This window comes from Apis cerana, linkage group LG11, assembly GCF_029169275.1.
Source record: "Apis cerana isolate GH-2021 linkage group LG11, AcerK_1.0, whole genome shotgun sequence".
Taxonomy (NCBI): domain Eukaryota; kingdom Metazoa; phylum Arthropoda; class Insecta; order Hymenoptera; family Apidae; genus Apis; species Apis cerana.
Genome location: NC_083862.1, coordinates 222256 through 250233, shown reverse-complemented (window position 1 = coordinate 250233; position 27978 = coordinate 222256). Strand labels below are relative to the sequence as shown.

The window sequence follows — 27978 nt, the reverse complement described above, 5'->3', positions numbered from 1 at the left end:
ATAAAAATACATATGTACGTAATATTTGCATATTTTTTTATCGCACTGAAGAAGCCTTTTTATTTTATCTTTCGATATTTAAATCATCAGCTAAATACATTTTATAAATACTGTTAAAGCACTTTATTCGTTACGATTCCGAAATGAAATACAATTATTTTTCTTACCATTTTTATACCTTTATTTTCTTGTCTTTATAGTATGATATCTATATAATTTTTTCAATCGAACGTTTTCATTTATCGGCGCTAAAATATGATTAAAAATCGTAAATTTAACAGGAGCGTAAAAAGCGCAAAATTATTTTCTCATTGTTTTATCATTACTTATTATGTTAAATATAATATAAATACAAATGTTTGTTAATACTTACAAATGTTTATAATTAGAATAAGATATAGAGTAAAATAATGTAGTTACTTCTCTTTAAAATTTTCAAATTCATTTAACAATTAGATTAGATACATACGTAAACGCGAAGAACTTCAAAATTAAAATTACATAAAATACAAAAAGCAGTTCTTCGATTTTTATTTATATTTTGTTGATAATTTTAACAGTTAAACACGATCAAATCATCATATTTAATATCTTATGTATACATTATACATAACAATATGTATAACATAATACTTTCAATTATCCTCAATCTGAAATATGATAATAATAAATAAATATTGTAAAATTTCTTGTAAAAATGTACATGAATTATTTGTAATATAAAACTAATCTTAATCACGTATCTATAAATTAACTTAAGAAACAATATTTATATATAATATACATTTAAATAAACAATTACTTACACATGTATAACATATATATATTCTTGAAATAAATCTATTTCTTCAAAAATATTTTTTCTTTGTTATTTTATTTAATATATTTTTTAGTTATCCTTGTACAAATAACATTTAAATTATACTTTATTCACTGTATTAAATTTCTTATTAAAATTCTTTAATCCTGAATATTATATCAATAAGATACAAGGAATGAACAAATTTCGACGATCAACGCCATCTCGCGTTTGGATCACAGAAGCTCCGACTTGTTACTAGCGTAGCAGAATGTGCAAGGAGGTATATTCATCCGCGTGACGTCACAAACAAGGAACGCAATATAGTGCGAGAAGGATAGAAACATTTTCCCGCCAATTCAAAGATGCCATATTGAAAATTCCTTCATTATTCATTTTCTTGGCAAAATTTCGCCATTTTTAAGATTCCAACCAAAAGTCCAAGCATGTTTCTCATCATTATCAATTTTTTTGTTAGCCTTTATATTCATTATATCATAATTCAGTAAAAATAATGTCTAAAAATGATTGTTATTATTAAAATAGTCTTTTCACGTTTTTAAATAAATAAATTTTTCGATAATCAACGCCATCTCGCGTTTGGATCACGGAAGCTCCAATTTTTTACTAGCATAGCAGAATATGCAAGGAGGTATACTCATCCACGTGACGTCACAGACAAGGAACGCAACATAATACGAGAAGGATAGAAATATTTTCCCGCCAATTCAAAGATGCCATATTGAAAATTCCTTCATTATTCATTTTCTTGGCAAAATTTCGCCATTTTTAAGATTCCAACCAAAAGTCCAAGCATGTTTCTCATCATTATCAATTTTTTTGTTAGCCTTTATATTCATTATATCATAATTCAGTAAAAATAATGTCTAAAAATGATTGTTATTATTAAAATAGTCTTTTCACGTTTTTAAATAAATAAATTTTTCGATAATCAACGCCATCTCGCGTTTGGATCACGGAAGCTCCAATTTTTTACTAGCATAGCAGAATATGCAAGGAGGTATACTCATCCACGTGACGTCACAGACAAGGAACGCAACATAATACGAGAAGGATAGAAATATTTTCCCGCCAATTCAAAGATGCCATATTGAAAATTTCTTCATTATTCATTTTCTCGGCAAAATTTCGCCATTTTTAAGATCGCAGCCAAAAGTCCAAGCATGTTTCTCATCATTATCAATTTTTTTGTTAGTCTTTATATTCATTATATCATAATTCAGTAAAAATAACATCTAAAAATGATTGTTATTATTAAAATATTCTTTTGATGTTTTCAAATAAATTTTTCGATAATTAACGCTATCTCGCGTTTGGATCACGGAAGCTTCGATTTTTTACTAGCATAGCAGAATATGCAAGAAGGTATACTTATCCACGTGACGTCACAGACAAGGAACATAATACGAGAAAGACAGAAACATTTTCCCGCCAAATTCAAAGATGCCATATTGAAAATTCCTTCATTATTCATTTTCTCGTCAAAATTTCGGCAATTTTAAGATCGTATCTAAAAGTTGTTATTCCAAGCATGTTTCTCATCATTATCGATTTTAATGTAAAAATTTTTAAATATATTAAATATCTTAAAAATCTTATAGAGCTGAAATTTGTAAGACATGAATATAAAACGGATACATATATTGAATTCCATAATTAATGTTAAATAAAATGATAAAAAAAAACGTTTTTTTTTTTTTAAAGTAAGAAGTGAGCAGCATGATATCTGATAAAAATAGAAAAACAAGTATAAAAAATAAAAAAAAATATAATATATATTATGTAACGTATATCATACCTTAAAGAATTAAAAATAAAAAAGAATGTATAAAACATATCAAATATCAAATAATCGAATTACATAATTAAATAGTATTAAAATAATGAAAAAATATTTCTTGTTTAAAGTTTGATACCTGAAAATATGTAAATATGTAAAGTTAAGTATGAAAGATAAGTAAGATATGAAAAATAGATACAATTTAAAGAAAAATTTAGCATCTCACCTCTTTATGTATTAGAATCTGCTTGATTGCAAAAATTGTAATATTCTCAAGATATTTGAAAATTTCAAGATTTCAAAAGAAATCTCACGTATCATTTGTTCTCAAATTATATTCTTTTGATATAAAATTGGTCATTACTGGAAATTACTGGATGATTTTTAAAAATTTTCCAGCCAAATTATAGAAAGAATTTCATATCTTTTTTGTGTCATTTCTGAAAATTAAGAATATATTAGATATGAAATAACATATAATGGAATCTATGAAAAAAATATGAAATATTATAATGTTTTTTGTTGTTCAGTAAGTTTTCTACTCCATACAATTTAAAATCAAATCAGCAACATTTCAACTTGTCATTTTGAAATGTTATCATCTTATTGCTATATTCATTTCTTTTTTTTTGTTCTATCCAATAAATAAAATATATAAAAAAATTTTACAAATAATAATTTATCATATTAAACATATAATTTATTTATTTGCCATAAATTTTAATTAAAAACCATCAAAAACATAAAAGAGATCATTAATTTTTATTCTGTTAGCCTTTATATTCATTACATCATAATTCAGTAATAATAACATCTGAAAATGATTATTATTAAAATACTCTTTTATGTTTTCAAATAAATTAATTTCAATATCCTTATATTTTTACATAAATTAATTCAAATGGGATTTGACATACCTTCAACAATACATTGCAGAGATTAAGCAATCAGGATAATTTTTTTATTTTTTATACATGTGTTACAGTTCTAGTAATCAAATAGTAATAAATTATTGCATTCCAATTAAATATATCAACAGGTTTTAAATCATATGTATAGTAGATAATTACTGTGAAAAGTACGATATATTAATCTAAAGCTAATTTTAATTATGCATCTAAAAAAAAAAAAAAACTGCGTTTCTTGATTTATTTATACTATTAGCGTATATAGTACTTACATTTCTTGAACATATATGTCTTTGGGAAAATAGCTTTTATTTATCATTTTCTTTTGCACTATCGCACATTCTCAATTAAACAATTTCTTAATTAATGAAAGATAAAGATAAACATTAAACTTTTTTATTTCATCCTTGGAATATTCAAATGTGTATATTTTGTCCATGAGATAGATAAGAATCAAAATAATTTCGACAATCAACGCCATCTCGTGTTTGGATCATGGAAGCTCCGACTTGTTACTAGCATAGCAGAATATGCAAAGAGGTATACTTATCCGCGTGACGTCACAGACAAGGAACGCAACATAGTGCAAGAAGGATAGAAATATTTTCGCGCCAATTCAAAGATGCTGTAATAAAAATTTATTGAATAAATAATTAAAAAATAAATAGCAAAGAAATTTATATTAAAATTGATACGAGGAACTTGTTTGGAGTTCCAACTATTAGATACGACCTTAAAAGTGCCGAAATTTTGCCGAGAAAATGAATAATTAAGGAATTTTCAATATGGCATCTTTGAATTCGCGGGAAAATGTTTCTGTCCTTCTTACACTATGTTGCGTTCCTTGTCTGTGACGTCACGCGGATAAGTATACCTCCTTGCATATTCTGCTATGCTAGTAACAAGTCGGAGCTTCCATGATCCAAACACGAGATGGCGTTGATAAAACTTTTTTGTTTTTGTCTCATGAACAAAATATATTTTCAGAATCAAAAGAAATAATGCAATAAATGAATATATATATTATTTGGGTGTTATTTGTATAAGAATGAATAAAAAGAGCATAAAAAGAAAGAATGAAAAAAAAGTATTCTTGAAGAAATAGATTTATTTAAAAAGTGTATATATATGTGTAATATAAATAAATATTTATTTAGATGAATTATTTGTATATATTTTGATGTAAATATTATTTTTTAGGTTAATTTATGAGCGTGGTTTTATTATTCCAAATTATAAATGTTTTAAATCGTTAAAATCTCAAATATTGTTGAATAAATATGCATTTATTGTTATCACGTTATAGATTGACGATAAACTATTAAAAATATTGAAAATTAATATGATGGAATATTTTGCATCTTATGTTTACAATTTTGAAGTTCTCTACATTTGTAATATAATTTTAATTATTGAATTAATTTATTTAAAAAGTTGAGAAAATAAATAGCTACATCATTTTTTCTTTATTTTTTATTATAATTATAAACATTTGTGGATATTTCTTGATGTAACATGATTATGAATGATGTAAAAACAATATATTTTCATATTCCATATATGTATATTTTATTAAATATTTTTGTTTTGACAAATAAAACTTTTCAAAAATAATTAATAAAAAGAATTGTTTAAATATGCTGGTGTTGTATTTATTTTAATCACAAAAATTGGTACACACAAAATGAAGATTTTATAAATAATTCCTTTGATACATACTTTTGGTATTTCTATACATTACATGTATTGGATTGTTTCATAAATTTTTTGATTATTATATATAGTAGATATATTTATTTATTAGTTAAATTATTTGTAAATTAAAAATTTCGCCCATAGTTTTTATTACAATATGTAGGAAAATAATATTAATTTGTAAGATTTTTTTATTTAAATATATCTATTTATACATATCATTATTATAAACCATAAAGTATTTATGTAATATAGATAAAAAAAATCGACGATTTAAGATTTTTTAGATTATTAATCAATAACTGTTTACTTTTGCTATATTATCTATTTGTAGAACAAATAGAGGAAAAAAAGAACAGAGATATAGAAATTGACCGTCAATCTTTTTACTTTATTTTTATTTTTCTCTCACATTTGCTCTTCTTGTCTATATTCAATCCTGGCGTATAAATAGAGATTATATACAAGATTGGATACATCGCTGGATACATTTTTTTCATGGTTTCTTTTTTAAAACTATTTACTAATGTCCTTTAATCTTTAATATAAAAAATATAATATAAATCTCTCTCTCATAATATATTTATGATATAAATTAGGATTAGACTGTTATATTAAATGTTGAAATATTGCCAATATACTATAATATATTATTTAAAATATTTACAAGAAATCTGTAATTAGATATATTAAAGTGGAGATGTTAATAGATTTACACGTGATTTTATATTGCATGATATAATATGCAAAATTCTGTAATATATCTGAAACGACAATATGTCGTTTCTCGAAAAATTCTTGGATATTTATTTAAATATAATTTAAAGAAACATGAAGTATTTAATACCCTGTCTACAAATATTAATTTTCACAATCATATGAATAGGTTATGTTTCCCATTATCACATTCGGTAAATATATTTATGTAATTTAATTTTACATTATAAAATGATTATGAGAAAATATCTTTTTAGTTATGTGTTATAAAACATAAAGAATTATCTGAAATACAATCATTAATTTCAAATAATGAATTTTTTACAATTTATTTTTCAAAATTGTGCAATAAAAGAAATTTTAATACAAGTTCTACTAAAAATCAACAAACATCCAATGATGATTCTGGTGATCCTAATAAAGATCCCAAAAAATCCAATGAACATAATATATTTTTTTTTAAAGCGTCTATCGTTGTTACTTTATTTTTAATGTACTATCTTTTATTCTCTGGAATAATGGAACGTTTTGTAAGTACATAAATAAATTATCAATTATCAATTATAATAATTTTATGTAATTACTTATTGAATCATTATTTTATACCAGGTTGTAATGATGCATTGGAATGAATTTATAAATGAAATGCTTTTAAAAGGTCAAGTTCAAGAAATTATAATTTATCCAGATTTTATACAAGGTATAGTAAAAAAAGGTGCTACATATAAAGGAAGATATATTTTTTATAGACGTCTTCAATTTCATGATGTCCCTGATTTAAAAAATGTTGAAGAAAAAATTAGAGCATTAGAAAGACGCATTGGAATTAGAATGGGTATAATAAGAATATATATTACTTTGATTTTAAGTATAATTTAATTTTGATTCATATTAAAATATATTAATTTATTTATTTTTTAGAGGATGGCATTTCAATTAGATACATTCATTTGAATGAGCAATTGGCTGTAACAGAAATTCTTCAAACATTGCTTTTTCTTGTCCTATTTTTTGCATCTTTTCTTCCAGTAGTAAAACAAAAATTTAAGAGTTTTACTTCTATAAATAAAGCAAAATATACTTTAGTGGAACCTTTTTCTGGTAAAGGTGTTCGTTTTAAAGATGTAGCTGGTTTAAAAGAAGCCAAAATAGAAGTTATGGAATTTGTTGATTATCTTAAAAATCCTGAAAGATATACAAAACTTGGTGCTAAAGTACCTAAAGGTATTTAGAATTATTACAATTTACAAATTTATAATTTTTTTACATATGTTAAATATTACACATTTTAAATATGTTACAATTTAATCAATTTATCTTTAGGAGCTTTACTCTTAGGTCCACCAGGTTGTGGTAAAACACTTTTAGCTAAAGCTGTTGCAACTGAATCAAATGTTCCATTTCTGTCAATGAATGGATCTGAATTCACTGAATTAATAGGTGGATTAGGTGCAGCACGTGTTAGGGATTTATTTACAGAAGCAAAAAAAAGGTTTTATTATTATTGTTGTTATCATTGTGAAGAAATAATAACAATATTATTATTACTATAATTGAACTAATTTTCATATTATTTGTTCTTAAAGAGCTCCTAGTATTATTTACATAGATGAAATTGATGCAATAGGCAAAAAACGATCAGATTCATTCAGTGAATTCACTAATTCTGAATCAGAGAGAACACTAAATCAACTATTAGTAGAAATGGATGGAATGATAGCAACAAAGGATATTATTATTTTGGCTTCAACAAATAGAGCAGAAGTTTTGGATAAAGCTTTATTAAGATGTGGTAGATTTGATAGACATATTTTGATTGATCTTCCTACTTTAGAAGAGAGAGGACAAATTTTTGAATATCATCTTCAGTCATTATTATTGAAAGACAAACCAATAAAATATTCTAAATATTTAGCTCATCTTACTCCTGGTTTTAGCGGTATGTATACAACTATTTAAATTGTTTTAATTTTTTTATTTTGAACAATATTTTTTTTTTCTTTAAGGAGCTGAGATAGCAAATGTTTGTAATGAAGCTGCATTACATGCAGCAAGTGAAAAAAAGATTAAAGTTGATGATAATGATCTCATGTATGCAGTTGATAAAATATTAGGTGGCTCAATAAAAAAATCTAGTACATTGACACCTTCTGAGAAAAAAGTTATTGTTTATCATGAAGCCGGTCATGCATTAACGGCATGGTTATTAGAACGTGCAAATCCTTTAATTAAAATAACTGTAGTACCAAGAACAAATAAACGTTTGGGTTTTTCTCAATTTTCTGATTCAAATCTGAAACTTCAAAGTTCAGAACATATTTTTGAACGTATGTGTGTATTATTAGGTGGTAGAGTTGCTGAAAATATAATGTTTAATAAAATTTCAACTAGTGCACAAAATGATTTAGAAAAAGTAACGGAAATGGCATATTGTCAAGTTCAACAATTCGGAATGAGTCCTTCTGTGGGTTTAGTTTCTTTTGATAAAGAATTAACAACTATGGTATAAGACATACATATATTTAATATTTTTAAAATAGTAATATATTATTAATTAATATTTTTTATTGAATTTATTTTTTAATTTTAGAATACTAAAAAACCATATAGTAAAAAATTAGGAAGTTTAATGGATGCAGAAGTACGAAGAATAATAATTGAAGCATATAAAACAACTGAAAAATTATTACAAGATAATAAAGATAAATTGATAATAGTACGTATAATTATTATTAAATATATTAAATAAAATATTAAATCAAAGAAAATATCGTCATTAATAAATCTTTTCATCGTATATATAGCTAGCTGAAACTCTTCTAAAAAAAGAAACTTTGACATATAAAGATATAGAAGCATTAATTGGACCTCCACCTTTTGGAAAGAAAGATCTTACAGAATTGCAAGAATATGAAGAATATAATCCAGGCACACAATAAATAAACATTAGCGATATTTTAAAAGATATTTATATAATATTATTAAGTTGTTAGTAGAAGAAATATCTTTATTATATATTTAATATATTTAATTAATATAAAATAAATATAATAATATTATTATCTTGATTATCTGTAATAATATCTTCATAAAAGAAAATGTTTACTTTTCCAAAGGATAAGAAAAAAATCACAATTTAGTAAAAAAAGTATTTATTAATTATATTTTGAAAAAATTAAAATATAAATCAACTCCATAGTATAAAAAATGATTATTTAAAATTTTTCATTATATAAAAAAATATATATTTATAGTTGTATATTGCGCAATATAAACGTATTAATTGTATTTCAAATTGTATTTTGTATATAAAATAAAAATTACTGATTATATACTATGATAAAAAATTTGTTGTTTAAACCTATATATTTGCGAAATTGTTAAACGAATTAACAAATTCATTTAATTTTTTATGTGTATTCACATGAATTCACGTTTATAACTAAAGGTTCCTATTTCATATTTAAATGCATGCATATACATATAATAAATGAAATCGAATTTCAATCTATATAATTTTTAGCAATATTCTATTTTTATTACAAGTATATATATTTATATGTTAATTTTATGTACATTTTTTTTTATATTTTTATTTTAAAAAACATAGTTAATCAGAGTTATTCGAGCCGCTTTTTGAGCGCATATATTTTATAGACATATAAACAAAGAGATTTGCTTTCAGTGCACAATTAAAATGCAATATTAGAAATATTTTTATATAATTTGATTGTTCCTCTTTCAAAACTATAATGTATATTTATACAAAATCTTTAATATAAAAAGCATACGTACTTATTTAATTAATTTTCATTTATCAAAAATATAGTTAAAAATATATTTGCCCAATATATTTTGTTGATCTTAAAATATAAAAATGAAATAGATATTTAAAATAGAGATTTAAAAAGAAATATATAAAAATAGAAAAAATAGACAGGAATACTTTTATTATACTTTTTTTGTTTACAATATATTTTTTTATAACTAATGGAAAATAGTATAAAGTATATTTTTATAAGATATATAAAATATTATTCTTGATATTTAAACAAAGTTTATACAAAATTCAGCAGATTATAATATGAATATTAATTAATAACCAAAACAAAACTTTCTGAGATATTAAATATCTTAAAATGGGATATAGTAATTTAAACATGTCTTCGTTATTTAATTCTTCATTTCCTTAAAATCAATGTAGTAGGCATAAGGATGTCCTTAATAGAATTCTTAAGAGTACGTTCTAAATGTGTTCCATTCCAATAAATCTTTCCACATCGATCACAAATATAAAAAAATCGTACATTCTGTAATACTTTCATTGGTACTTGATCAATTTGTATTCTTGCCTGATATTTCGTTGAACATGTACTGACATTCACAGAACATATTATGTTAAGTATCCACGGACGATCGTCATTACTGTGTTTCAAATTAGTATTGTGTTCCAAATCATTACTCTGTGCATCTGTTCTTAAATACGAATCATCGTGATACGATGGATTTGAAGAAATGTTGTAATTATTTTTACCAGTTAGTTCAGCATAACTGAAAAATTAAAAAAAAAATGTATTAATGTTTACTTTTATATTTAACGAATAGTTTTACATAAAAAAGATTATCTAAATAACCTTTTCGAAAGTTCATACATTAATGACTTTCGAACTTTTGAAAATTCATTACTGTTACAAGCTTGACATCGACTAAATATATCATTATGCGTAACCGCAATTTTGAAGTGATTTAATACCTCTCTTAATTGTTCATCAGGAGTGTCAGACAATACAAAATAGCAATCTTCAGATGGTATGTATTGTAAAAACTATGTAAATAAAATAAAAAACTATATATTATATTAAAATAATAATTGATAATATTATTTAGATTAATTAAAAATATTGAACTTACTTTTAAATATCCTTTATTACGAGTTAAAAACACTCTTTTTTCACGCATTGCTAGTTTAACAGATCGTTCTCCACCCTGATCAAATGCAAAATGAACACAATCGCATCCACACATTCGCAATTTATTTGTTAATCCACCTAACATCGAATCACAAACTACACGCCATGTGTGTATTTTTTTGTATACAAAGTTCTCAATATCTAGAGACTTATTGTTTACATGAAATTCTTTTTGTTTTGCATAATAACATGTTGATTTATTTATATTATGTGATTCATTTAGATTCATGATCCTCATTGATAATGTTGATTGTATTGATTTGTTAGAAATATGATTTTGACAATTTAATTTCCTAAAATTTCTTAATTTTTGTGTTGGTAAATCTCTTTGAAAATTTTCTTGTTTATCATATCCTTTGTTCTTACTTACATGAGACTAAAAATAAATATTTAAAAAGTACATATTTTAATAAGTTGTAAATATTCTACACAATTATTCGTGACATAAAAAAATTTACCTTTTGTGCTAATCTTCTTATATTTTTTTGTGATGATGATTTAAATGGAATATGTTGCAATTCTAAACAAGCATCATCAAATGGTATTTCCAAATGTTCACATTGAATTTCTAATGTCGCATATATTTCTAACAAACAGTATGCATCTAATGCTATAATATTACATATAATTATATAATTATGCTTGAGTATTATGTGAACATATGTTGTAATAATAATAAAAAAAAATTAATGAAATTAAATTTATGAAAGAATAACTAACCAGCATATATTATTTGACTTTCTCTTAATGGCCTTTGCTCCCAATTAGAAAATTGATCAGATTTATTTAGTTTTTGTCCAAGACAAAGTTCTACAAGCTTACTCAAATTTTTTTTAGTAAATTGATCATCACTTTCATGTGGGAAAACAAATTTATAATCTTCTACCAATTTTTTCCATAAATTTACAATATCTAAATATCCTTGTCCATATATTTTTATTTTCGATAATGCAGGCAAACTACTACGTATAACAGTCATATCTTGGGCTATTCCAAAACCTAGATCATAAATTTATAAATAAAAATATAAATATAAGTAGAATATTATTTAAGTTAATTTCAATTTTCATATTATCTAACTTCATATCTTTATAAAATAAAAATTTAATTACGAAAATTTTACCAAGTTTTAAAATATTTTTGTTTTCAAATAAAACTAAGGCTAATTTTGCCCATAATTCTGTAAACTTATTTCCCATTGTAGTTACATCTATAATGTACACATTATCTTTGGTAGCTATTTGTATTAAAGCTAATTCTGTTTGTTTTGTACCTAATGATGATAATAATCACAATTATTTTATTATATTATAGCGAAACAAATTTTTTTTTAGTGATTTAAAATATTCAAATACCAAAACAAGGTTTCCATTCTGAATCAATACCAACAATAGAGACACCATCTAATCCTTTGTCAAGAAATTCTTCAAAACTATAAGGATTATTTATTATTTTAATAGAATCTCTTGATAGCTTTAATTCATAATAATTCATAAGATCATTGTCATCTTCCCAATCATTTATTTTGCTAGTTGAAGCTCCTTCATTTACATCTACATAATGAAACATTATAAATAAAAATAATTTTAATAATTTTATGAATAATAATAATAATACTAATAATAATAATAATAATAATAATAACAAATAATTATTACTTTCAGATTCATTTTGTTCTTCTTCATATAAAAGTATCCATGGCCATTTTTCTCTAGGTACATTAAACTTTTTAGCCCAATATAAAGCTTCACTTGAATCTTTGGTATTAAGTAACATTCTTATCATAGTTAATTGTAATGTTTCATCATTTTTTACTGCATCTTGTACCATTTCTCTCCAACTATCAGTACCTTAATTTAACAATAATTGTTATTTTATTCATTGTTGTGGATATGATACTTTATATTATTAAAAAAATTTACATACTTAAACTATATTCTTTATAACGTTTATGTATGAGATATTGTAAAACACCTTCACATCTTTTTTTATTTAAATTAGTACAAAGTTCCGATGGAAGATTATACAATTTGACAAAACGTGCTATTAATTTACCCATAGGTTTTGTATTTGTGATTGACATTTTTACATCTGGTATTTTATTTTTTCTATAATATATTAAAAATATTATTATACTTAAAATCTTTTCTTTAATAAATTATTAGAACTTACATAATTAATTCATTTAGCAAGTTATGCATACTATTATCAGGTCCAATTAAATTATCCAAATACAAAACTAAAGCTTCCTGTAAACGAGGACAATCAGTTAAAAATTCTTCTACAACTGTTAATTTGTTTTGTAAAATAAGTGGTAATATTAAAGATTCTGGATCTGAAAAAGATTCTTGTAATTTTAATATAACCGCATATTGTGCTGCCTCTTTGTATTTCTTTTTTCGTATCATTTCCTGTAAAAAAATATATTTCATTATGCAATAATCTAAAATTCGAAAATTACAATATTATATATATATATTTAAATTAGTATAATACCTGTATTATATGAAGAAATTCTTCTTTATGTTCTACAAACTTATATGTACTTGCAACCATTTTAATAAATTCCATATTATTTTGCTTAATAATTAATTGAAATGTTGCTAATTTTAAATCTAGAACTAGGAACTGTTCATATATTTCTTTTCTTGATTTTATCCATTCTGCATATTCTTCTATAACTGTAATCCATAAAAATTTATTTTATGGATTATATTTATAACGTTATCTATTATATCTTTTTAAAAATTTATAACAATATCTATATGTGTATTTAATATTATTATTATATGTATATTTATGTGTGCTTATGCATATATATATATATATATATATATATATATATATATATATATTTATAAATAATTTTAATATTTAATATTAATTTATAATTATATTAATTATAATCATAGTTATATCTTGTTTCACTTTACATAAATATTTTATAAATACAAACCTGTAAATGCTAATGATGAATTTTTTTTTATATGTTTAAAATCTGAAGTATTTACTAATATTCGTATTGTACTTAAATATGGATTAGGTGCACTATCAAAATATTCTATCAATGTTTTATTTACAACATCACCCTTTTTCCCTGTTAAAAATATATAATATAATTAACAAAAATGAATATAAAAATATATTATTATTATACTATAATTTATAATTACATATTTGCCATATTTGTTCTAATGATTTAAGCCATTCTTTTGTTGCTTCGTCTATGTACGAAAAAAATGTTAAATCTTCGTCATTATTTTCAGAAAATTCTACTGTTGATAAATCATTAACATTTTGATATTTGTGTGACATTGCTTGTATAATAATTTATATTAACAATATATTGATGGAATAAATAATAAAACTAAAGTAATTTACTATATCTTTGCAGATTGTTACACGTGAAAAACAATTGAATTGATATGTGTAAGAAACAATCGAATTCATACGTTTCGTCAATCTTTTGCATAAATATCGACTTATCTTTTATTATCACAAATGCATTAAATCATAGTTTAAAAAAGAAGAACTTTTTTTCGAAAAAACAATTCAATGGTACGAAGAAGAAAGACACATTTCTGAGATTTTAGATAGTTATATACATGAAGCAAAACAATAACGTTAAAATCCCCTACGTGGTAAAATTTCTTATTCACAATTATATATGTTAAACAAATTTAAAAATAATATATTTGATTAATTATTCTAAAATCTTTCATCTTGAGTATAAAACACAAATATTTCAAATTTTAATGGAATCGTTAAGACATTCTCCATATAAATTCATTGTTTTGGAACACGTGACTGACATCATATGTATTTTGTTTATGATCAGTCATCGTCTATTACATCGTTGAAGTTTATAAGAGAGCATGTAATGATACGTAATAAAAAATTCGCGTTCTGTGAAATTGAATTGATTCTCTTTATAATTAAATTTTGTTTTTATATGTTTATGTTTTTCGACTATTTTAAATATGATGAAACATAAATTACCAGCAAATTGGATTGAAATGAGCTCAAAGACACATCCACATAGAATATATTATTTTAATATCAAAACAAATCAATCATCTTGGGATAAACCAACAGTAGAACAGACAGAACAAGTATTTTAATATATTATTTTTATATATTATCAGTATTAATATTTGATAAAAGTTAATAATATTTGATTCTTTTTTTCATATGTTTTAACCTATAGATATCTTTATTATTTATCTTTGTATTTTTTTTATAACTTAATTATTTTGTATATTAATTATCATTTAATTATAATTAGTTTTTGATTTATAAATATATTATAATTAGATATTAAAAATAAAATAATTATAAATGATTTTATTATTAGATTAAGAAAAAATCAAATGGATCTTCTAAAAAACGAAAACAATCAACACAAGACAATGAAATTAATGAAGTTCAATCTCCTACTTCTGAATACAATGAATCTAAAAAAGAAATCTTTGAAAGAAAAAAACTTGTCGCAAAACGTTTTATTAAGCAAACGCAGAAAAAAGATAATGAAGAAAAAGAAACTCCACAAATGAAAGCAATTCGAGAAAAAATGTTAAAGCGGAAAGAAAAGAATAGTCCTAAAACTCAAAGTTCTATATCAGCTAAGGATGCTATAAAATCACAATCTTTAAAAGTTGATGAAACCAGTTCATATACAAAAAAACATGATATTCATTCAAATTCAAAAATAAATTCAAATTGTACACCACAAATGCAAGTATTTTTAGAAAAAATACAAGAAAGAAATGCAAAAAGTTCTAAAACTAAAAAAGTAGAGGAAGTTAGAAAGAATATGATATGTAAGCAAAAAATAATTAAAACACGATTAAGAAAGAGAAGTGGGTGTAAACAGGAAGTCGATTTAGAGGTCATTTCATCTCCTTTAAAAAATAGAAAAGAGGAAGAAAAACAAAACAATATAAAAATTGGTTAGTATATTACAGATATTATAATATAATTTTTCTATAATGTTTTTATTTACATAATTAAAAAATTGAATTATAAAGTTACTAATTTAAATTAAACTTTTTAATAATAGCAAGAGAAAAAAATTTAATGAACAAAAGAAAGAGTGAAGAAAATAATTCAATTGAAACTATATCAACAAAATCAAATCGAAGATCTTTGAAGAAAAATTTAGGAAAAGAACGTATGGAAAAGTTAAGAGAAAGCTTATCAGTAAAATCTGATGACAATTTAAATGAGAGTATTTGCTCTTCAACGAATTCTTCTATAGATTTATGTGGTAAATATTATAATATTCTTTTAATATTTCAATTTTTTATTGTTAATTTTCTAAATAATCCAATAGGAAAGTTACCAAACATTTATAAAAATGCAGAAGTTAGATTGGTGCGATTAAAGGAGAGATTTTTAAATGATAAAACTTTCATTAATAAAAATTTATATACGGATAAAGACAAAGAAGTAGGAAATTCTTCTACAGAATCAATAACAACTATAAATGACTTAATAAAGCGGTCTAATGAGAATTCTTTCTATGAAGAAATGGATTGGGAACCATTGGAAGATGAGAAAATTATGTTTGAAGTAATATTATATATTCTTATTAATCGTAATTTTACACAAATTTTTTTTTTTATATAAATGTATTTATGATAAATAATAGATTTACAAATAGAAATATGAAATTAAACAAAAATAAATATTTTTTGCTAACAACAAATTAATATTAATCCTTAATATTTAGGTTCAAGCTGTTAGAACTCAACTTTGTACTGAAACCAATGTAAATATGTCCTATAATGTACCTAATAATACATTAAAATATCCCTTGTTATCAGAAAAACAAGAAAAAAATTATTTGTATATTGTTGTTGATACTAATGTATTTTTAACAAATATTGATACTGTTGAATTGGCAAGGGAAACTGTTTTTAAAACTTATGATCATTCATTAATTGTAATACCATGGACTGTAATATGTGTAAGTTTCTATATTTTTTATTTATTTTAATAAAGTTTAATTAAGTTTTTTTTTTAATTTTATAAATAAATGTTTTACTATAGGAACTTGATTATATAAAAAATGATAATGGTAAATCAAAACCAACAATATTGTGCGTTAAAGCGAGAAAAGCTATAAATTATATTAACAAACTTTTTTCTTTAAATCAATATGTAATTGGTCAAACACCAGAAGATGTTGCAAAAAATAAAGAAAAATTTTCCACTGATTGCCCAGATGATGAAATTTTACAAACTTGTTTACAAATTCGTGACTTAGGAAAATCTGTTGTAAGTTATAATATAGAATAGTAAAAAGATTTAAATGTCTCAAGTTTCAAATTTCATTATTTTTCAGGTCTTATTATCATATGATATAAATCTTTGTAATAAAGCGATGATTTACGATATTATAACACTTGGGAAAACTGATCCATTTGAAAAAGTCGATTATCTTAATGCTTCTAATTATGTAAATAGATCATTTTCTAGTTCTAATAAAAGCAATGAAAATTTCAATTTGGATTCTACATCAATTTTATGTCAAGAATTGTATTTATCGGATGAAATATACGAAGATATAAAAAGTATTATAAGGGACTTTCTAACAGTGGTAAATATATATAAATAAAATTTAATTATTATTGTAATTAGAGAATATAATATAAGAGAAATGCAAGATTTAATAAAAAAAAATTTTTGCAGATAGTTAGCAAAGAAATGCATATGTTATATGGTGATTCTTGGGAAAAATATGTTATTATAAAACCACCTTGGACAACTGTAACTGTTTTACAATGTGCTGTAAAGCATTGGATAGCCGCTATAAGCGAATCGTTTGAAAGAAAAGCAGAAGTTATTTTGAAAGAATTATTACAGATATTTAAAAATACATCCGGTAATTTAATTATTTATGTCAATAAGATGATCGATTTATATGGAAATTTATTTTAATAGTTGAATATTTTTTTTTTCCAGATAGAAAAACTTTGAAGGAAAATACCTATATCTTGAATAAATGTAGCGATTTAGCACAAATGGTTAATGTAGACAAACATTCAATTTTAATGTTACGAATTTCTAAAAAAATTGATGTAATTAATCTCGTAATTTTTTTTGTTTATATTAAAATATTTTTAAATAATTTATAATATTATTATTTTATTTTCTTTTTTCTTTTTTTCACCCCAAGGAATTAAAAGAAAAATGCCATAATTATGAGACTGAGATAAATGATAAAAAATTATGTAATACAATTGGAATTGAAAATAACGTCGAAGAACAGGAACGTAGAGCACAAAAAGCTTTTCAATATTTTGAAGCGGCATATGTTTATGCCCGCGATATGTCGTAAGTTTTATAATTAATGATATTTATTTACGATATATTATTGATTATGATTACATCCGGTAATTGTTGTACAGTGGTATGGCAGCCGAAGCGATTGGAATGCCCTGTTCTTTCCATTATAATACTCTAAATCCACTTCCATCTATAGAGTATGTAAAACAAATACAACCAGAACTAGCAGCAAATGTAAATAAATTATTATGCAGTCTGAGCGCGTAAGTTAATTTTTACTTATGAAATTATATAATATATATTTTATATATTTAAATGCACATATATATATATATATATATATATATATATATATATATATATAAAATAATTACATTTTATTGCAGCGTAATGGAACAAGTCAAAAATTCTTGTATGGATCATCAAACATTGATAAATTTACATCAAACATTGATAACATTTTTGCCTGAGACTGCATCAATAGGAAAGAATTTGATTGAAATTGATATAGAGCCCCTCGATGTATATTGTTGCATAAAATTAAGGCAAGATGTATTAAATATCGGTTTACGTCAACTGCAAGAACTTAGTACTCATCTTTGTAGATTAGCAAACTACAGATGCACATAAATGTATATTTATAAATAATTGTTAATTTTGTTTCGAATTCAGTTATATCCATTTTTTATAATGTATACAGTAAATGTAAAAAGTATTACAATTAAAACGTTGCATAATTATGTTACTTATCGACAGTACTTTTAAAAGATGCATATTTCATATGTTCATATTATTATTATTATTATTATTATTATTATTATTATTATTATAATCATTTTAATCATATTTACATAAATAATAGGAATATTTCTGTTTATTTATATAATATGCATTTTTTAGTAAGTAATAATAATAAATAATGTTTTAATTGTAATTTAATCATTGTAAGAATAGTTTCTTTAACTGTATATATATATATATATACATATATATATATAAAACATCTCCATATATAAATACAAGTTTTTGTTGAATATAAAATATTATTAATATATCATATCTATAGTTCACATACCTGTAATACGATAAATGGTATTTTCTCAAACAAAATATTAATATCTTAAATATTTTTATTAACAGTTTTATATAATATAAGAACTTTTGTACAACATGAAAAATAAAAATGCACAGCCAGAATAGCAAATAGGTATTATTTTATGATACCTGGCAATGTTTAACAAAGCAATTTGATAACACTTTAACGAGATGTAGAGTAGTATTATCTTTGTAAATTTAATTTCTGTATAGTTTTAAAAATCCTCCTGGAGGCGGTTGTAACCAATTATCTTTCGAATAAGAAATATGTTGCGTCTCGATTACATGAAACGTATAAGCATGCCTCGATTTGTCGCTTTTGTTTGGATACGAAAAATGTACTACTTGACCGTGAATAAGAATACAAGTTCCTTTGCTAACTGGTACTGGTCGAAAGTTACTAAGTTGATAACAAGGTGCAGGTTTATCGTATATCAATAGATCCTTGGAATCTGGATCCTTATTCCTTAGATAACGTCGATGAACACCGCTTTGATGAGAACCTGGTGCGATCCACAGACATCCATTTTCTTGAATAGCGTCTTCCAAAGCGATCCAAAAACCAACTAGTTTCACTGGATCTGTGTATAAATACGATGCATCTTGATGCATCATTACTACAAAAAATATTTATATTTATATTTAAATTAAGATAAAATAAAAAATATATATATATATATATTTAATTATCGAACTATTAAATTAAAAATAATAACCTTCCGACCCGATTCCCGGATTTTTATAGATATACATTGATTGACAAACAGCTGGTTCTTCGTAATTCAGTTGAAAAGCTGCTTCCTTAACTCTTTCGTCAAAAGTGTATTTTCTAAATGTGGGATGAAGCCAATGAAGAGCATGACCTACCTATAATTTTATTATCAAAAATAATTGATATTTACGCGAATAATTATTCTAAAATTCATCAAATTAAAATATATTTCTTATTTCACCTTATTAAGGCACACTCTAGGATGAACTTTTAACTTTCCATTATCGTCCAGAGCTTCGGATTCGAAGAATACACTGATCTTATTAGCACTGTCCAGAAAATATTTATCTTTGTTCTGATACAATAAATATAAATTTGAAATTTAAATAATAAAAATTATTGTACATAGAAAAAAAAAATATTTTTTTATCCGATGTACCTGTTGCGATTCTATCGAATTAAAAATTTTTCTCTCACTTTCCGGTGGTAAATTTTTAGTAAATTCTTCCCCGCAGAATTTAAGTTCATCGATTTCTTCCGGTTGAAAGAAATCTTCCAAGACGACGAAGCCATTTTTCTCAAACTGTAAAAATTAAAATATTTTATTTCGTTCGTAATGATATTAATAAATATGACGATTAGATTAGATTTTCATTATTCAATAATTCCTTTTTAACTTCGATCGGTAATTATTTATATTATATTTTATTATGATCAATTATATATATAATTTAATACAATTAAAAATGAATGCTATATTAGTCTATAATTTATAATTTATAATTTAATATATTAATCGTTGTATTATAAATTTCTTTATAAAATATTTAACTCGTACAAGTGTATTTTCAAAATATTACTCATTGAATTATTCACTTCCGAAATTGTTTATTACATCTATTCCTATTTATAGTGTTCTTCGTTTGTAGATTTTAAATTACAGAATTTAAAGAAAGAAAAAGTTTAAATATTTTTATTTCTATTTCAATTATAACAAATTATGTTATAGCAATATATTAAAAAAGCTATTCTATAAATTAATCTATAGTCTCTGTTCATAAGAACAGGTATTGTTTTCAAATTTTTTTTTTTCAAAATAAGTTTTCGAAACTTTTCCATTTTTTCTGCTTTTTTTTATACACGTGTTCTATATACGTGTAAATAAGATATCAAATTACTTCAAAGTAGTTCATAAGTCCGTTGAAAAATTTCTTTGGTATTACGAATGATTCAAATGTGAATGAGCGTGAATCGTTCAGCTCGGAATAGAAAAGCGTGCGCGTAGGTGTTCTATTCTTCTTCGTGAATGGACACGATGTACAGAGTCTTTCACCAGTTCACAAAATCCCCGATTTTAAGTTACATTGGATGATGGTCGTTAGATAAAACTAAGATTCGAATCTATTCTCAATTTCTTTCTCATTGTCGACGATCAGCTTTGATAATGCATCTTCTAATCATGTCATTGCACTTTGTTTATATTATTGTGAACGATATCTTAGAAAAAAAAATATAATAATTCAAGCACTATGTGGTACTTCATAGCACTTTATGATAATTATAAATCATTTGCTTGTGATTTATATATTATAATGATTTATAATACAATCTTAGTTCTTAATCATTATTATTTATTATATTTATTAAAAGTGAATTAATATATGTATGTATTTATGCAAATTTATATATTATTTTATAATTATTTCTAATAAATTAATAATATTATATGACTATTGTAACTATTTTTTTTGAGAAAACATTGTAAACAAAGTTCCTTAAACTGGTAACTCATAACTGCTCTTACTTATTCAGGAAATCATCTCATTAAGGAAATTAATTTTTTTCTTTTCCTTCGTTAGAGACTTTCGTTCGAGATATATCCATTTGAAGAGATCGTGTAGGAGGAACAAGAGCAACGTTTCGTGGTCGAATACACGAACGTAATGTGCGTTGGCCTCCCTTGGCTCTAATCGTCACCTTAACCGGAATCTAAAAATGGATCTCCGGATTGCAGGGTCGAAAGATGGCCATGGGACAACCACGTGCATCCGATTGCTTACTAATGTCTCCATTTTTCCAATTGTACATTTTTATCATATTCGTTTATTATTTATGATATAACGATTAATTGTGACAATTTAATATTCCGATATATTTTCAATAAAAAAAAAAAAATAATTTTAAAATTTTACAAAAACATTTGACTCGGATTAACTATTATGAATGTATGGAAAATTTTGTGAGTTGCAAATTCGTCTCATTAAAGAAATGAAGTCTATTAAATAATGTGTGTGTGTGTGTGTGTGTGTATAAATAATATAATTAATAAGGATATTAATCACAGCGATATAACTGCTTATTAATAAAACGATAAATAAATTGACAAATAAATCGTTCGATGCATTATAAATATTAAATATTATCATAATATTATCAAGATAAATAGATATTTAATTTAAATATTTTTATCAACAAATTGTAATAATAAACGCATATATATATATAGATAGATAAATAAAGATAATAATATATGTAAATAAAATTCTTGTTACGGATGATTGATAATAATAAAACTTTGTATTAAAAAATCAATTATATTAATCCAAAAAAATTTAAATATCAACCAATACTACGAATATTTATAAACAATTTTACAAATAAGATTTACACAGAAATAAGATTTAATCTTTTTATAGGAATCATGTTAATCATGAAATTTCTAATCTTTTTTAAGTAGATAGAGAATATCTACGAAAGAAAGAAAACCTAAAAACAATTAACGCTCCTATTCTATTATCGATTTGTTTGGGACGTGATTTACAGTAAAAGAATGCTGACCCCTCCAAAGCGATAGGTCGGGCTTGATTATATCAGTCTTCTCCGATGACGACATCGGCCATTGGTCTCTCTTAACTCCGATTTCGTCGCTTCGAACATAGAGACACTGTGACGACTGTCTCGACTCGCTTTTAGCGAGCCCGTATATAGCTTTGGAATCGGTCATCGGATCGTTCGATCGACAAAACAGGGTTTGTTGACCTTTGCTTTAAACAGCGATTAAAGGATCGTCCACTTTATTTCCACGCTTTTTAACTTGTGATAATATCGTAAACGAATCAAACGAATGTTTCGATACTCGTGACAGTGAATGATAGAAACGAGAAGATGTTCCTTTTTTTTTTCATTTTAGCGTTTGACGTACGATCAAGATGATTAAAATTATGTGGCGTGAACATGATAGAATAATAGAACGTAATAGAAATAATCATATGATTCGTATTAAAAAAATTTACTATTTAAAAGAAATATGAAATATAACTTAAAGGAATCGAATCGATGGAGTGCTGAAGAGTTAAAATACCCAAAACACAAAATTTCACGAATGAAACAGAGCGCATAAGAAAAAAGTTAACGTAACGTTTAGAATCATGGACTGAATTTGCACGATCTTATTTAACTTAAGTTCAATTGTTAAGTTGCATAAAGAAATCCATAAAGAAATCCAGAATAAGCAATAAAAATATCAACAAAATGCTCGCGGATAAAGAATGAAATTATATTTAATTTAAACGTACAAATTTCTCGTTACGCTTATTAAAAAACACTTCTTTACGAATTCCAAACAAAAAAAAGAAAAAAAAAAATAAAGAATTAAAAGAAATAAATGGAACGAGTATTTTAAAAATACATAGTAACACGGTAACACGGTAAGAAATAATTATCGTAATTTAAATGTAGTTAGGTTCCACGTGGTCGGTATGGCGCGAATACAAAGCTGAACCTTGACTTTTGTTCGAGATAAAGTAACGGGGTCGTAAGCGGTTAACTCACCTGCGACCGGATGTCCTTCATACTATTATGTCCGTCACAGCCGGTCTCGGACTAGTCGGTTGAATTCGCTGTACACGAGTGAGCGTGCTCGTACGTAAGTACGTGGACACGACTGAGCGCTACTACGAAATGACTAGGTACGCGGCGAAGGCTGATGCGAAGACGGCTGACTCGGGTCGAATCGTGCGGAGTCGAGTCGAGTCGGCCGATCACGAGTCGTCGGGTCGAGTCGGGTCGGATTCGAATATGTACGCGCCAACGCGCATTATTGCGCTTTTCTAACGCAAAGTCGACCCAATTCGATCGACTCTTATTCGCGCGATCCAAAGAATTTATTATTAATAAATTTAAAATCTTTTTTTGAAGTATCCTGAAATCGATTTTTTTCGTTCACTTTTTTTTCTTTTTTCTTTTTTGCCTCTCTATAACCAATGCTTGCTTTCAGCTTTTATTTTAAACGAAATTCACTTATATATATATATATATATACCTTGTCTAAATATTATCCCTTACGTTACCTCATCGCTTCTTTTCTAAACGTGACTCAACGAAAGTCACAATTACTTGAGACTCGGACACACATACGCAGAGAGACACGTATTTCCTTCTCGGTTAATTCCATTCCGGAGAAAACTAACGGATTATAATATTCCAAATGCCAAACAATCTCGACACAGCCACGAGAAGCAGATAAAAAGAGTAACACGCATTTAACGCGAGTCGATGATTCACGTATTCTAATTAATCTAAAATGACGCAAAGTGTTGTGAAGAGTGTTCTTCCGTGGTCGGAAGAAACGCGGGAAATGATATAAGGGACACGGTGTCGTGTCACCTGTACTGATATACTACGAAATGGAAATATAGTCAGGATACGATAAGCGATATAATATATTTCTCCAACGCGGAAAGTCCGTGCCGCGGGACGAATAAATCGTTCTTCTGCACGATTTGATGCGGATAAATTATTTCTTTCGGGAAAATCAACGCCGCCAGGGACATTCTTGTGATACACTGCAGGAAAAAATTCGCGTGTATGTATATATATATATATATATAAGATGCGTTTTCTACCGAAAATCGAAATGTTGTAAAATATCGTATAAACGAATAAACTTTGAGTAGTATTGCACAGATTTTAATTTTCACTCAAAAGATAATTATCGTTACTTTACAATGACAACGAGATTGTAATCGATATTTCATTTACACGGAATATTCTATAAAGAAAAATGTATATAATGAATGTAATAAAAGATGTATAACGCTTTTAACGATTATCGACACACAAATCGTTTGCGCTCGATTCGAAGATTATTATCCAAGAGTGCGGCTTCTGCGCTCTGATGCTTCTCCTTATTCGTCGCTTTTTTTTTTTAATAAGGCGACTCAATGTTTGAAAAGAAGAAGCGAGTTTCTCCGCCACTTTTCTTCTTTTTTCTTCTCCGTTTATCGTTCTTATACCTTTATACGAGAATGGAAAAACTACGACAGAAGTTTCTCGAATTCAAGATTCTCTCGACGGTCATCGAGGAGACGAATGAATAAAGCTAGGAATAAAGCTAAGGTGGAAATTTAATTTCACGCGGCTCGTTAATATGTTAATCTTACGAGCAAAAATTTTATTTTATCGGCCGGCTTCAGGCTTCTGTAACTGCGGAAAACGTAAACGATTATTGTGAGCGAATAAAAACGCGAGATGAATAGGTTGATCGTCGGTATTTTCAACTCTTCCGTCCCGACGAGCTTTTTCCTAAGCTCGTCCCTAACTATCGCGACGAATAATAACACCTCTTGCACGACATTCTTCACAAATAGATATTTTTCAAATGAAATCGCCGTGCATTCGTAAATTTTTTATCTTTTTATCTAACGACCACACTCGATATACTCGCCTTTTTAAGAATTTTCGTTTTACTTTCGAAAAAAAAAAAAAATTTCAAGTCGCGCACGATTCCTAAATAAACAAGAAATGAAAATAGAAATTTATCGTAATGGTTCCCATAGATTTCTCGCTGATTTATCGTGAACGCGACGAGCTAATTCGCCGTTATCAATACTGAGTTCGCTCGAATTTATCCAACGATTCCGAAAATATTTACATCGAATTCGCGTCCAACTCGAGTATCGCGCGACGATTCCTACTTTTCACACTGATAATTGCACAATCTTCCAATCGTCCAAGATTTATTTCATTATTATTAGCGGAAGAAGAAAATTTGAAATTGAATTTTGACTTAATTTTAGATTTTCAAAACGGATATTAACAAACTTGAGAAACTTGAGTATCCAATCGGATACATTTCGAAGTAACCCCAAGCAATAATCTTATTACAAGACAGCAGGGAAGGAGGGCAAAAAAAAAAAAAAAAAAAGATTTGCCAAGGCATGAACGATGCATTTTTAACCGTGGCCCAGAACTAGATGGGGAGGCGGGCGAGTTTCCTCTCTGGTTGCGACACGAACGAAGGAAGGTTGCTCGAAACACAGAGATCGGAGCGAAATAAAGTCCGCGGGAATTGTGCGCGAGTGCCATTTGACTGCAGGCCAAGCCAGACACCGACTTCGTTTCTTTTTAGACCGTAAGGCTTAGCTGGTGCGGCATTATTGCGCTATTAATGGCGGCCGTCTCGTTGGCCGTGGCGCGCGAAACGAGAACCAACCAAACAGCCCTTCGCGCGACCCAACCCTCTCGAAAAGGAGGTTACGACCGTTCCTTGATAATCCGGATAACTTGACGCGGATGTATACGTTGTGGAGGGACTCGTGCTTGGTACGATGCCAGGGTCGCAGTGTCCAAGGTTTGGTTAATCGAGCGTACCTCAACAACGGCCGAAACGCTTTCCTTCTTCGAAATGTTGTTTCTCTTTTTTATTTTTTTTTTGTCGAAATTATTTTACTACGTTCATATATTAAAACTTATTGAGCAATTAAATGTATGACGAGAAGTAGATACGTGTAAAAATACGCGATATTTTGCATATATATTCAATTTGCAATTTGAAATTGTTTAGAGAGCGTTATCTTCAGACGAATGATCGATCACGAATTTATAAAGGATGGAACGGCGAAGAAAAAAGACGAGACAAATGTGCGAATGGATTGGAAGAATCGGGCGTATGAAAATAAGAAGGGGAAAAGTGGAAATTGTAAACGTAAATTACGCTCGTTTTATAGAGCAATGGGACGGAGATGTAAATAAAAAAACGAGATAAATAAGAAAGAAAGCAGAGAGAAGGGGGGCGGTAAAAATGGAAAGAAAATAAGATTAGAGACTCGAGAGACTACCTTCGTATGAGATAGGGGATAAATAACAAAAGAAAAGAAAAAGCAAAGAGAAAGAGGGAATACGAGAGAATTGAAGAAAAGCGAGAAGAAAAAGAGGTAAATAGAGTGGGGAAAAATGGGGAAGAAAAGAAAAGAAAAGAAAAGGAAAGAAAAAGTGTTAAACGAAATGGGGAAGAGAAACATGCGGTGCGACTAATAAAAAGAGAAGCTTTATTCAAAACGTCCCATAAAAGCTGGAGTAATAGAGAAACGCATTCGGACGAATCGTTTTCCCGTTCTCTTTCCTATTTTCGCATTTACGATCATCGTCGAAGAATACGCGTATTGTTCTTTTTGTTTCTTGTTTATTAAATCTGCTTAAGATCCTTTATTTATTTTTCGTATGCTTGGCCAAAGAAACGGCTTTACATTCTGATATTTTTCAAGAATAAGAACGTTTTCTTCCACAATTCGCGCAAACGTGTTATAAAAGAAAAACTATGGAAGAAAAACTTGAAGAGAAAATCGAGACAAAAGAAAAGAAGAAAATTGATTTCTATCACGATTCTATCAAAAATAGAAATGATATTTCCGTTCGATCGTACACTCGTAAAATTATAAATACGAGATATTATAAACCAACGCACGTTTTAAATTTCTATTCTTTTTTTACTTTTCCTTTTTTTCTTTTCTCCCCCCTTTTTACGATCTTTTAATAAATTTTGATCGCCGATTTTCCATCAAACTTCGAAATATAGTAATTCAATACTTGAACAATTCATTCAATCCCCATTTTCAGTAACAAAGCACCTTCCCTTTATTATCGCGAATGCATGGAAAATTCGCGAAACGTTACGAAGCGACTCAACGTCACTCGGTTTATATTCAATGAAA

General features: G+C 26.0%; 4 protein-coding genes and 1 long non-coding RNA gene across 10 annotated transcripts; 2 read left to right on the top strand and 3 right to left on the bottom strand.

The window, feature by feature from the left end:
* Positions 1-15: 15 nt before the first annotated feature.
* Positions 16-3995, bottom strand: LOC108003155 (uncharacterized). Of its 3 annotated transcripts, none has more exons than XR_009831690.1 (5): positions 3781-3995; positions 3518-3669; positions 2827-3040; positions 807-2423; positions 16-650 (listed from the first exon to the last, which is right to left on the bottom strand). It is a non-coding gene; the product is annotated as an uncharacterized LOC108003155 (long non-coding RNA). The 3 variants fall into 3 exon arrangements; XR_009831692.1 differs by having other exon boundaries at positions 807-2330; XR_009831691.1 differs by lacking the exon at positions 3518-3669.
* A 1146-nt stretch (positions 3996-5141) lies between these two features.
* LOC107994234 (paraplegin) lies at positions 5142-9267 on the top strand. The gene is made up of 9 exons (XM_017051025.3): positions 5142-6114; positions 6178-6450; positions 6530-6755; positions 6842-7144; positions 7244-7412; positions 7507-7859; positions 7927-8423; positions 8511-8636; positions 8725-9267. The coding sequence occupies exons 1-9, from the start codon at positions 5947-5949 to the stop codon at positions 8857-8859; spliced, it is 2250 nt and encodes a 749-aa protein (XP_016906514.2). The 5' UTR covers positions 5142-5946; the 3' UTR covers positions 8860-9267.
* A 586-nt stretch (positions 9268-9853) lies between these two features.
* On the bottom strand, positions 9854-14277 carry LOC108003153 (exonuclease mut-7 homolog). Of its 4 annotated transcripts, none has more exons than XM_062081106.1 (13): positions 14064-14277; positions 13847-13987; positions 13387-13571; positions 13063-13301; positions 12817-12998; positions 12549-12740; positions 12246-12443; positions 12014-12163; positions 11611-11889; positions 11349-11500; positions 10832-11266; positions 10555-10745; positions 9854-10471 (listed from the first exon to the last, which is right to left on the bottom strand). In XM_062081106.1, the coding sequence occupies exons 1-13, from the start codon at positions 14203-14205 to the stop codon at positions 10102-10104; spliced, it is 2856 nt and encodes a 951-aa protein (XP_061937090.1). In that variant the 5' UTR covers positions 14206-14277; the 3' UTR covers positions 9854-10101. The 4 variants fall into 4 exon arrangements, 3 of the variants coding, with proteins under 3 accessions (XP_061937090.1, XP_061937091.1, XP_061937092.1); XM_062081107.1 differs by having other exon boundaries at positions 10674-10745; XR_009831689.1 differs by having other exon boundaries at positions 10457-10471; positions 10674-10766.
* A 446-nt stretch (positions 14278-14723) lies between these two features.
* LOC107996053 (transcriptional protein SWT1) lies at positions 14724-19237 on the top strand. The gene is made up of 12 exons (XM_062081109.1): positions 14724-15002; positions 15245-15839; positions 15950-16156; positions 16223-16461; positions 16622-16858; positions 16942-17169; positions 17237-17491; positions 17584-17776; positions 17857-17972; positions 18071-18228; positions 18303-18443; positions 18567-19237. The coding sequence occupies exons 1-12, from the start codon at positions 14871-14873 to the stop codon at positions 18808-18810; spliced, it is 2745 nt and encodes a 914-aa protein (XP_061937093.1). The 5' UTR covers positions 14724-14870; the 3' UTR covers positions 18811-19237.
* Positions 19238-19292: 55 nt separating this feature from the next.
* On the bottom strand, positions 19293-26354 carry LOC107996052 (uncharacterized). Its single transcript, XM_017053918.3, has 5 exons — positions 23819-26354; positions 20427-20570; positions 20229-20342; positions 19992-20142; positions 19293-19892 (listed from the first exon to the last, which is right to left on the bottom strand). Exons 1-5 carry the CDS (start codon positions 23837-23839, stop codon positions 19474-19476), a joined length of 849 nt encoding a protein of 282 aa, XP_016909407.1. The 5' UTR covers positions 23840-26354; the 3' UTR covers positions 19293-19473.
* Positions 26355-27978: the final 1624 nt, after the last annotated feature.

Excerpts from the sequence above, each read along its gene's own strand:
- LOC107994234 (XM_017051025.3), top strand. The coding sequence starts at position 5,947 with ATGCAAAATTCTGTAATATATCTGAAACGACAATATGTCGTTTCTCGA. Across the intron at positions 7,145-7,243 it reads TGGTGCTAAAGTACCTAAAG|GAGCTTTACTCTTAGGTCCA; the intron begins GTATTTAGAATT and ends ATTTATCTTTAG. Across the intron at positions 7,413-7,506 it reads TTTACAGAAGCAAAAAAAAG|AGCTCCTAGTATTATTTACA; the intron begins GTTTTATTATTA and ends TTGTTCTTAAAG.
- LOC108003153 (XM_062081106.1), bottom strand. The coding sequence starts at position 14,205 with ATGTCACACAAATATCAAAATGTTAATGATTTATCAACAGTAGAATTT. Across the intron at positions 13,988-14,063 it reads AGAACAAATATGGCAAATAT|GGAAAAAGGGTGATGTTGTA; the intron begins GTAATTATAAAT and ends TATTTTTAACAG. Across the intron at positions 13,302-13,386 it reads AATTTCTTCATATAATACAG|GAAATGATACGAAAAAAGAA; the intron begins GTATTATACTAA and ends ATTTTTTTACAG.
- LOC107996053 (XM_062081109.1), top strand. The coding sequence starts at position 14,871 with ATGATGAAACATAAATTACCAGCAAATTGGATTGAAATGAGCTCAAAG. Across the intron at positions 16,157-16,222 it reads TTCTTCTATAGATTTATGTG|GAAAGTTACCAAACATTTAT; the intron begins GTAAATATTATA and ends ATAATCCAATAG. Across the intron at positions 16,859-16,941 it reads TACCATGGACTGTAATATGT|GAACTTGATTATATAAAAAA; the intron begins GTAAGTTTCTAT and ends GTTTTACTATAG.
- LOC107996052 (XM_017053918.3), bottom strand. The coding sequence starts at position 23,839 with ATGAAGGACATCCGGTCGCAG. Across the intron at positions 20,571-23,818 it reads TGAAGGACATCCGGTCGCAG|TTTGAGAAAAATGGCTTCGT; the intron begins GTGAGTTAACCG and ends TAATTTTTACAG. Across the intron at positions 20,343-20,426 it reads ATTCGATAGAATCGCAACAG|AACAAAGATAAATATTTTCT; the intron begins GTACATCGGATA and ends TTATTGTATCAG.